This window comes from Herpailurus yagouaroundi, unplaced genomic scaffold, assembly GCF_014898765.1.
Source record: "Herpailurus yagouaroundi ecotype Mexico unplaced genomic scaffold, PumYag 253, whole genome shotgun sequence".
Lineage (NCBI taxonomy): Eukaryota > Metazoa > Chordata > Mammalia > Carnivora > Felidae > Herpailurus > Herpailurus yagouaroundi.
In genome coordinates this window covers 6,819,106-6,830,205 of record NW_024412470.1, presented here as the reverse complement: position 1 = coordinate 6,830,205, position 11,100 = coordinate 6,819,106, and the positions used below count along the sequence as shown (strand labels likewise).

The following is an 11,100-nucleotide window of genomic DNA, read 5'->3' as shown; positions in this document are numbered from 1 at the left end:
GTGTGTGTGTGTGTGTGTGTGTGTGTGTGTGTGTGTGTGTGTGTGTATGTATCTGTGTGTGCACAGCGACAAATGGGAACTCGTGCTTCTCTGGTAGAAACCAGAGGGCTGGAGACTGTCTCTTGCTGTCACTCCCATGACAGTGGGATGACACTCGATGACAGAGGCCTTCCATTGAGGCCACCCTTCAGCCAAAACACAGTCCCTTAATTTAATTTAGAGTGACCGACTATCCAGGTATCGTTTATCTGTTGGTTTGGACTGGTCTAAGAAGTAGGGGTAGCTCTGGACTGAGGCAGGCTGGGGCACAGTTGATCTGTAAGAAGACTGCCTTCTCATTCTCTTTATCATTAATTTCAATTTTCCCCCCATTTAAACAGTTTTGTTTTTGTTTTTTGCCATTGGGAGTCCATTGCAGCAATAACTGTTTCACAGTGTTTTGGTTTTTTTTTTTTTTTTTTTTAGTAATATTTATTGTCCGGTTAGCTAACATACAGTGTATACAGTGTGCTCTTGGTTTTGGGGGTAGATTCCCGTGATTCATCCCTTACATACAACACCCAGTGCTCATCCTAACAAGTGCCCCCCTCAATGCCCACCACCCGTTTTCCCCTCTCTCCACCCCTCCCCCCCATCAACCCGCAGTTTGTTCACTGTAATTTGAGTGTCTTATGGTTTGCCTCCCTCTCTATTTCAGACTGTTTTTTCCTCTTCCCTTCCCCCAGGGTCTTCTGTTACGTTTCTCAAGTTCCACATTTTAATTAAAAAAAAAAAAAAATTTATTTTTAATGTTCATTTATTTTTGAGAGAGACCGACAGAGTGCAAGTGGGGGAGGGGTAGAGAGAGAAGGAAACACAGAATCTGAAGCAGACTCCAGGCTCTGAGCTGTGAGGCTCAGAGCCTGAGGTGGGGCTTGAACCCACAAACTGTGAGATCATGACCTGAGCCAAAGTCGGACGCTTAACTGACCGAGCCACCCAGGCAACCCATCACTGTGTATTTCTTAAACAGGAGGGCATTTTCATTCATAGCCGCAGAACACCCATCACACTCTGGAAAGTGAACATGGGGACAATCTCTTTTGGCAGTTCTGAGGAGAAAGGCCCCGTGGTTTTGTAGAACGGCCCTCGGTTTGGGTTTGTTTCCTCATGATTGCATTCGCTTTCTACCACCTGGAGAAGACCGCACAAGAGGTGTCCTGTTCCTTGTGCATCGTCTCAGGAAGCACTTGATGCTTGTTCCGATTTTGGTGACGCTGACACATTAATCACTTGCTTGAGACGTAGAATTTATTTCTAAAGCTGAGAAAAGAGAGTCCCATGTTGCATTTCCTTTGGAGGAAAGCGCCTTCTGCGGGCTCAGCCTCTTCGGGATGGGGAGCTGGTGGGTTCCCTGGTAGAAGGGTTGTCTCCTCTCTGCCCTGCGTCCCTCACGCTGCCACCCTCTGCCCCACAGTGGCCATCAACCTCATCGTGCAGCACATTCAGGACATCCTGAACGGAGGGCTCTCCAAACGGCAGACCAATGGCTATCTCAACGGCTACATCCCGTCACGCAAGCGGCAGTCCTCGGAGTCCAGCAGCCGGCCGCATTGACCCCTGTCTCCCCCCGACCCGGCCCCTACCTTCAAGAGACAGGAGGAGGGATCAGGAGGCGGTGTTCATCTGTACACGTGGTTTCCTATGACATTGCTGTATTTAAGAAAACACCATGGAGGTCACATGCCTTTGGTTTTTCTTTCTCTGTTTTTGTTTCTTTTTGTGCTTTGGAGCGGCGCAATGAAACCGAATTTGACCCTGAGCTTAAATGATAAACTGTGCCAACTACTACTGGTGATGCCTAATTATGAATCCAACGTGTAACCAGTTATAAATACATATATATATATAAAAGGATCTATTTTTGTGTAAATGTACAAATACTGTAAAGCTGTTTGCTGTAAGTATTCTGCAGGAGGGCCTGTACTTGAGTGTCTGGGGGCTCGAGCTGGAGTCTTGGTCCAGTGGGGATTGCCCTTGTGATGCCCTTGTGATGGATCCAGGCGGGGCAGGCTCAGGCCTCGGTGTGGGAGGCTGGAGTGGCTCTGAGTGCCTGTGCCACTCAGTGACAGTGGGGTTGGGAGCCTTGGGTTGTCCCCCTGCCACAGTGCCACCTTCCCGGAGCAGGAGCTCTGTGACACGTCGACAAGAGATACCCCCTTCTTCTTTCCTCCTTCTTCTTTTTTTTTTTTTTTTTGAGTGGAAATTAGGCAAGACCTCAGCTCAAAAATCAAACTCAGGGAAGAGGCCCACTGAAGAGAAACAAGTCTTCTGTGTTTTCTTCTTGCCTGATGCCCCACCTCTGGCCGCCTGGTAGCTCAGGGTCTCCTTCCTTAGCCACCCAGGCTCTCCGAAAGCCAGCGCCGCCTCTCTCTCCTTCCTTGACAGGGATTTGATGGGATCATTTCCTGGTAAAATATGGGGAGGAGAGAGTAGCAAGGTACCTACTGTAGCGTCCGAGGAAACACTGGTTCCTCCCGCCTCCCGGGGACGTCTACGGTTAGATTCCCTGGGCCTTTTCCCAGATTGCAGAGCACAGGTGGCCTCTTGAGTTCGGGCTTCAGAGGAGGGCTTCTGCTAGCAGCAAGACACTTGGTGGCCCCTCACAGGGTGGCGACAGCCCTGCAGGGGTTATTCACCGAGATGCGGGGCTTGGCTGCCGGATGAGGACAGCACGCACTTTCCAGCAGGAATTGTCACTCGCAGCATGACAGTCGCCATAGTTACTGGGTAGAGAGTTCCACTTTTCCTGAGGGCTCCCTCTCTGGGAGAAGTACAGATCCCTGATGATCCTTGCTGGATGGGGGGCAGGAAGTGGGGGGGACTAGGTGAGACCGAGACTGAGGAGTGTAGAGTCCTAAAGCCTCAGCTTTTAACTGCAGATGAGTCAGAGGCCTGCATTTCTTCCTCGACCTTCTCAGTGCTTGGGAGGCCACGGCCCGAAACGTTTTGGGGAACCCTCTCCCTCCATTGCTGTCCTAGCCCATTGGAGCCGTTCAGGTAAACCTGACACAGCCACTCTCCCGCCACACCGCACTGCCCCCGAGACTTAAACCGCCATCCAATTTGATTCCCCCTTTCTGGGTTCCATTGGACTCTAACGCTGTTTTGCTGTTTCAAAAGAGTCAAACCTCCTCCCCGGCAGAGCTTTGCCACCCCTGAGTCATCCAGGAGACCGCAGCAGGCTCTGGAGGGAGCAGGGGAAGGCTCTCCGAGGTGCCCACGTTGAAGGCCAGTTCTGGATGTCTCAGAGTCCGTATTCTCTTTCTTGTCATGCCTCGACAGTTCTGACATGAAGCGTGGGTGCAGGCCTGGGTTAGGATCCTGAGGACCCAAGGCCTTGTGCCTTGATGGGGCCTCTCTGTGCCCAGGGGCAGCCCACTCCTGTCTGGGGGAGCCTTGGCCTTCCGGTGGGTAGCACATTCAACTTTACTTGAAGCTCCCAGGTGCCAAACCATTTAGTGCCTTGGCTGTCTGTCCCACTGCCTTGGAAGATGGATTCTTCTCATCTCTGAGCCTTGACTTTCTTAGCTGCTTCCTCATCTACCTGTGGTGTTGGGACCAAGCCTCCAGTGTCTCTGCTGGGAAACAGTGCTAGGCCTGCCTTGCCTCCAGGTAAAACTGTCACAGGTCTTGGTGGCTTGGCTGGGGGCACTGGGGCAAGGAAGGGAGGAGTCTGCCCCTGTGTGGCCACCCCAGCATTTAGTCAACTGAGCATCTGAGTTTGAGCCTTCTACCTGGCAAATCCTGGACTTGGTGTGTTGAGAGCCCTGGGATCTCTGATTCCACTGGTGAGTCAGGGGTAGGATCATTAGGCCAGAGACCATGACCTGAGTCCTGTGGGTCTTGTCTGCAGCCCAGGGAGGAGGGACCGACAGGCAGGGTGGGGATGATGTTGGTCATGTGTGCACGGGAGTCCCGTGGCTTCAGAGCTGCCCAATGGTGCTTGTTCTTTTCCCCACCCCTGCCCAGGTATTATCCACAGACCAAGTGTTTAGGGAACACACATCCAAGCTTCGTGTCACGGGAAGGCCTGACCACCTCCTCTTTCGCGCTAATAGAACTTATGCTGACCCGGGTTTCTTTTCCTTGGGCAGCCGGAGGCCAGTGGGGACAGAGAGGTTGGAGTGTGTGTAAGGAACACGCGAGTGTTTGGACCTCAGGTGTCCTTTGGAGTGCCTAAGGTAGGCCCTCGAGGTGGGCCCCTGAACAGGCCAGGGGGCGGGTGCAGGGAAGGGTCTCCTGTTCACCCTTCAGAACCAATCATTCCCCAACAGCCCGCTCCGGTCTCAGCCGCGGATGCTGCCCACCCGCCCCTGCTGGGCTCAGCACTGGACGCTTGTCCCCAGGCCCAGGGCGGGTTGCCAGTCTTTCATGAGGTCACTAGGTCAGGCTGAAGGCTTGCGTATTCCCCCGAGCAGGTGGGAACCAGCAGGGACTGGAGCCCAGTTGGTTTGTGGAGCCCCTCCTTTGCTGACCTGGTACAGCTTCCTCGATTTAGCACCCCTGACCTGTGCTGGCACCGAAGGCCCGCGGAGGGAACTAGTAGATCCTTGCAGGGAAATGTTTCTGCCCTGGAGTCTCCCACCTGCCTGTCAGCGACTCCAGCACCAAGGGACCGTGCTGGGGTCAGTAGCCTAGGGCAGGTTTGGGATCGCAGGGCTGTGCTTCTGGGAAGGACCGGCTGGACTTTGGTCTAACGCTGCCTTTCCCCTGTCTCAGGGTGGGGTGGGGGCAACAGGCTTGGTGTCCGTGAAACAAGGGAGACAGCAGGTTGGGAAAAGGCCTGGAGTCAGTCTGGGGCTCAGAGTGCTCTTTGATCTTTGGTCTCTGGGCCCCATGCTGCCCTCCTGGGCCTCCAGGTGGCTGGCCTTCAGATCAGCTTCCTTGCTGCAGTTAGAGGTCACGAGTGCCTAGCTGGTCCTGCCTCAGGAACAGGGTGAGTAGCTAAATAAAGACGTAGGCATTTTTTGTTTGGGGTTTGTTTTTTTTTTCTTTCAGATACTTGGTCTTCCTCCCTTTCTTTCTACTGCCCTGCCTTTATTGTTAGTAGTTAACAAAAATGACCGCATACTATGTACTTTGCTGTAAATAAAGTCTGAACGGAAAAAGAGCCAATTCTTGTCTCCTTTGTGAGGTTTGGGCAGGAGGAGCGGTGACTGAGGCCAGTGGCGGAGGGCACACGGCCTGCCGTCACTAAGCCGCTCAGTCCCCGGCAGTCCTGGGCCGGACCCCAGACCGCAGCTGGCCTGGGATCCTGGACAGACGTACACTTGGGCATTTCTCCTGGTGCCTGTCCCTGTCCCCGAAAGCCGGGGCCAAGCTTTCTGGGAGGCTTCTGATCTCTGGGATGTTCTGCTTCTGAGTATCCCAGTCAGTGCAGCTCCTGCCTGGCGGTCTGCCCTGGGTCATTCGCCACCCCTTCCTCCACGCCCACATTGAAACTCCAAACAACCTTCCAAATGTAGAGAACTTGATGGGGGTGGTGGTGGAGGAGGTTTGTTATAACAATGTGCGAAACTTCTCAGGGGGGTGTGTGTGTGTGTGTGTGTGTGAGCACTCTAAGCGATACAGCTATTGATATATATTAACCAGTGCAGATACAGTAAAACCTTGAGTTGCCAGTAACTTGTTCTGGGAGTGTTCTGCAAGCGAGCCAACGTTTCTAATACATTTTAACTTGATAAACAAGGGATGTCTTGCCATACGAGTAGTACGGAGGTCACATGATCACAACCGAGGCAAGGGTTCTTGAAATTCGCTTTGATACGCGAGTGCTTTGGCTGACAAGCATGTTTCCGGGAGGAACTCTGCTCGCGTCAAGGTTTTACATATATCTCCCTGTTCTTTTAAAATTTTTTTAATGTTTATTTTTGAGAGAGAGAGAGAGAGAGAGAGAGAGAGAGAGAGAGAGACACAGCACGAGTGGCAGAGGGGCAGAGAGAGGGAGACCTGGAATCCGAAGCAGGCCCCAGGCTCCCAGCTGTCAGCACAGAGCCTGATGCGGGGCTCGAACTCACGGACCGCGAGATCATGACCTGAGTCGAAGTCGGACGCTCAACCGACTGAGACACCCAGGCTCCCCATATAGCTCCCTGTTTTTAAATGACTAGGTCACCCACCACCAAAGGTTGTAAGATAATTGGCCTTGGCGCTCTTCTTGGCTCCCTGCCCCCCCCCTCCCCACCTCTGCGCCCTCTAGGATTCCATCCCTTCACCCCTGCCTCCCAGACACTGAATCACCCTCATTAACGTGCTGTGAAATTAATAAAGGGAAACATGGGCTACAATGGAGTCAGGAGGTCTGGCAGGGGTGGGTGGGGTGTATATACACACCCTACCGCCTTACCGCCTGTCAATTGCAAATCCAACCGGAAGAGAGGACCTTGCAGGGAGATCCTACTGGACTCTCCCCCTGGAGGAAAAAAGGCTTACCTCCTTTCCCGCCGGCAACAGCCCAGCCAATGGGAGGCCACTATACTTCCCACCCCCCAGTTTGCTCCAATGGGCTTGCTCGTAACAGCCTTCCCAACTTCCCCTTTCTTCTATAAGAGACCATACCTCTCTGTTCTGGCACTTGCCTGTGGTTTTGCTACAGGTAGCTTATCTTGGCTCGCCGTTCTTTGCTATTTCCAAACAAATCCACCTTTTGCTGGTAAAATAACTGGCACTTGTATTTTTTATTAAATACTTTTTTTTAAATGTTTACTTATATTTGAGAGAGAGTGTGAATGAAGGAGGGAGCAGAGAGAGAGACAGAATCCAAAGCAGGCTCCATCCAGGTCCTGAGCTGGCAGTGCAGAGCCTGACGCAGGCCTCGAACCCACCAACCGTGACCTGAGTGGAAGTCGGACACTCAGTCTACTGAGCCACCCAGGTACCCCAAGACTGCTGTGCTTTTAAATAACACCTAAGCCCTTATCCACCCTCTGTCACAACATCCTCTGAGCCAACAGAGCCAACCTCCTCCTACACAGCTCGGAGACACCACTTTGGCTGGTGCAGCTTTAGTTAAACCCTTCATGGGCTCAGTTGAAAATAAACCTATTAGGACCTGCTTGAAGGTTATAAGGAGTGGGGAGGGGTGGAGAAGGGAAACTGGGAGGCGGGAAAATTCTCTTTGAGATGGATTTCAACCAACTTCTGATGGTAGAATATGGGTTTTTTTTTCTTTCTTTTAGGATTTGTTCTTTTTTTTAAGTTTATTTTCAGAGCGAGCGCGAGTGGGGGAGGGGCAGAGAGAGGGAAAGAAGAATCCCAAGCAGGCTCCGGCTGTCAGCACACAGCCCAACGCGGGGCTCGAACCCATGAACCCGGGAGATCATGACCTGACGCGAAACCAAGAGTCAGCAGCTTAACCACCCAGGCGCCCCTTTAAAATTTCTGTTTTTGAAGCTGAATTTTATTTAAAAAAAAAAAATTTTTTTTTTCCAACGTTTATTTATTTTTGGGACAGAGAGAGACAGAGCATGAACAGGGGAGGGTCAGAGAGAGAGGGAGACACAGAATCGGAAACAGGCTCCAGGCTCTGAGCCATCCGCCCAGAGCCTGACGCGGGGCTCGAACTCAGGGGCCGCGAGATCGTGACCTGGCTGAAGTCAGACGCTTAACCGACTGCACCACCCAGGCGCCCCAGAAGCTGAATTTTAAAAGATCACTTCTTAACATCTATAATGAAGTCAACCCACTTGTTGAATCTTCGGCTATGCCTGTGTATATACTTAATATTTTCTTTCAATAAACTACGTACCTAAATAACAGAGCCAGATGAATCAGCTTGAGTTAGGAGTAAACCTAGACATATGTTCTCCATTAAATGACTGGCGGTGAGGGGGCAGGAGAACTCGAAGCTGCTTCGCACAACTCATTACCCTGCAGGCCAGCTGATGTTCAGAGATTTGTCTGGGCTACATCAGTGGTTCCTCTGACGCGTTGCAGAATGGCAATGGCTTGGGGTTCAATGAGTGTGTGTTGAGTCCTGGCTGCCTCCGGGGGCCAGGGAACGCCAGCGTGGCCTCTGCCTACAAATCCCACGCGTCTGGGTGGGTTTCATGCGGAAAAGTCCAGGATCCTCTCATGTCAGCTAGTAACACCTGTGGATGTTTCAGGATTCTTCCTCATCAGCGCCCTGTACTTTCTTTTCAGTTCCTGAACTCTTCGGCTTTCATGGCGATAATTGTCACTTCGGACTTGCCCAGCCTTCAGGACACCTTCACTGCGCTTTAGCAGTCCCGCAAGGTATGTAAGGAATGCGGTCCTACTCCGATTTCCAGGAGGTGACGGATTTGAGCCAAAGCTGCCGCCGGGCTGTTTGGTGCGCGCCTGCCATCTAGCGGTGGGACGCAGATCCCGACGGAGGGCGGCCTGGAGTGGCTGGGCTAAGGTCGTTTGCTTGGCTCCTGTGGTTCTAAGAGGGTTCTCAGAGCGCCCCCGGAAGTCTGACTGCTGAAGTGATCTCGCTTTTGTTTCTTCCTGGAAAGTCTTTAAAAGAGCCTTCGTTAGGGCCGATCGGAGCTGCCCCCTTTTCTCTCCCGCTACAATCTGTTGCAAGTGGTTCTCCAAGCTGCTCGTTACAGTCAAAGGGGGGGGGGGGTGTTGAAAAGGGCGGTCCATTCCTGAGAATTTTGATTCTGTAGGTCTAGGGAGAAAAATCTTTTGTAACACACTGCCAGGTGAATCAGGCACACAGGCAGGGCTGGAAACCGAGGGGCTCGTGTATTGAATCATATAGACCATTCAGATCCGTGGTGTTCATCGTACTCGGGTGCCCATTTCGTCCAGGAACGTCGTCTGTGCTGTTCAAGTCTCTTCTCTGCCTGTGTGGGGACTGGAAAGAAGGCTTGAGTCTGCTCGTAAGGCCATTCAAATCCAGCACTGCCCTCTTAGGTTGCAAGACCCCGCCCCAGGAGATGCTAAACTATGGTGCCCCGGGAAAGTGCCTTAGGATGTCCTCAGAGGTGGGCACATTTTTTAGGAGTCATCTTCAAGCAGGTTTTGGTCACAGCGCCCTTTGTGACATCTTACCTGAAGTCTCAACAGAGAAAAGAAAAATGTGGTTAAAGTTGGCAAGAGGGCATCTCGAGAATCATGCAGACTCTTCCTTGAGGATTCTGAGTTTTCTTTGAAACCGGGAATCCAAGCCCCTCATTTTACACACGAGGAAACCAGGGCCCAGAGGCCGAGTGACTGGGTCAAGATCCTAGCAATGTGGGCTGAAGGTCTGCAGTGGACTTGATTAGGGCTTTAAAAAGAGAACTCCCTCCTCCTGGGTCTCATCTTGGAGCTTCTCCAGGGGCAGGCGTTGTTGGCAAAAGTTGGGGTGGGTCTCTGCTCTTGGATTGATTCTTTTTGGCAGGAAGAATGATCTAAGTAATACTCACTTGGTTTGCAGAAGGCAGGAGAAAAAGGAGAGAGAATAGAATGCCTTTTATTTATTATTTTATTATTACCATTTTTTTAATTCTTAAAAAAAAATTAATGTTTATTCCTTTTTGAGAGAGAGAGAGAGAGAGAGAGAGAGAGAGCGAGCACAAACAGGGGAGGGGCGGAGAGAGAGAGAGAGGGAGACACAGAATGTGAAGCAGGCTCCAGGCTCTGAGTTGTCAGTACAGAGCCCGACACGGGGCTCGAACTCATGAACCGCGAGATCATGACCTGAGCCGAAACCAGACGCTTAACTGACTGAGCCCCCCAGGCACCCCTTGAACACCTTTTAAAAATTAGGTTTAGGGGCGCCTGGGTGGCGCAGTCGGTTAAGCGTCCGACTTCAGCCAGGTCACGATCTCGCGGTCCGTGAGTTCGAGCCCCGCGTCGGGCTCTGGGCTGATGGCTCAGAGCCTGGAGCCTGTTTCCGATTCTGTGTCTCCCTCTCTCTCTGCCCCTCCCCCGTTCATGCTCTGTCTCTCTCTGTCCCAAAAATAAATAAACGTAAAAAAAAAAAAAAAAAAAAATTAGGTTTAGTTGGTTGGTGTCAACTGAGTTTTGCGGAAGGGGTTCCACCTCTGCTTAATGATTTCCGCGTGGTCTAGCTTCCGCTAAAAGGAGATACAGCCTCTTGGGCAAACAACTCTGCAGTCAGCAGACCTAGCTTCACGCGTTGGCTCCTTCCCATAACAGCTAGGTGGTCTTGGGCAGCTGTATCCTAGAGGCGAAGTCCCCTGCTTGGCCTAGAGTACTGAATGACAACCTGTGGGCAGAGAGGCAGGACTGTGCACGGCGGTGTAAGGTGCCCCGTGAGTGGTGGCTGTGGTGTTCTTGGTAATTGGGCTGCACAGGTGACACTGAATTCTGGAAAGGCCATTTCTTCTCTGGAGCTCAGGGCATCTGGGAGAGGCTGGCTGGCTTCAGGGAGAATTCCTAAACTAGAATTCTCTACAGGCACTTCTAGAGCCTTGCCCCCAGGCTCACCTCATCTATTGGCGGAGGAGGGTTTAGCAAAACCCAAATGGGCTATTTTGATGTGGGGATATACCCAAGGGGTTCAGAGCCTTAGCCGCCCCAGGGCTATGAGCCTCCCAGGCTGAGACTCACCCCTTTCTGGGCCTCTCCTCACCCCCGCCGCCTCCCCTGGTGTCAGGCTCTGTGATGAGAGTTGGATTCTGGGACAGAGTAAGGAAAGACACCTGCATAGGTATTATCGAGTCATTTAAAATGGATCTGATGGGCGCCTGGGTGGCTCAGTCAGTTAAGTGACTCTTGGTTTCGGTTCAGGTCGTGATCTCATGGTTGGTGGCTTTGAGCCCTGTATTGGGCTCTCTGCTCTCGGTTTGGAGCCTGCTTGGGATTCTCTGTCTTTCCTTTTCTCTCTGCTCCTCCCCCACCGTCTCTCTCTCAAAATCAATGAATAAACTTAAAAAAATTGAAAACCCAAAGGACTGAAAACTTAATGGTGTGCTTCTTAAGGCCTGAAAATAATGAGTGTCAGACAGTTGTGGCATCAAAATGAAGGCGTCAGATACGGTGTCCTCGGGTTCTGCATCTGAAGAGTCTGTTGTGCGACAGATCGGGGGTGGGCACAGGGCATCTTCAGTGGGACCGCCTGCGTCGTGCCTGGCACTCGCT

General features: G+C 52.0%; 1 protein-coding gene across 3 annotated transcripts in view; it reads left to right on the top strand.

Moving 5' to 3' along the window:
• UCK2 (uridine-cytidine kinase 2) overlaps positions 1-5,157 on the top strand; it is an 82,699-nt gene extending 77,542 nt beyond the window's left edge. For all 3 annotated transcript variants that reach the window (XM_040460984.1, XM_040460986.1, XM_040460985.1), the window contains exon 7: positions 1,457-5,157. In XM_040460984.1, coding sequence (XP_040316918.1) covers positions 1,457-1,596 — 140 coding nt within the window. In that variant the 3' untranslated portion in view covers positions 1,597-5,157. The remainder of the gene's footprint in view (positions 1-1,456) is intronic.
• The last annotated feature ends 5,943 nt before the right edge of the window (positions 5,158-11,100 follow it).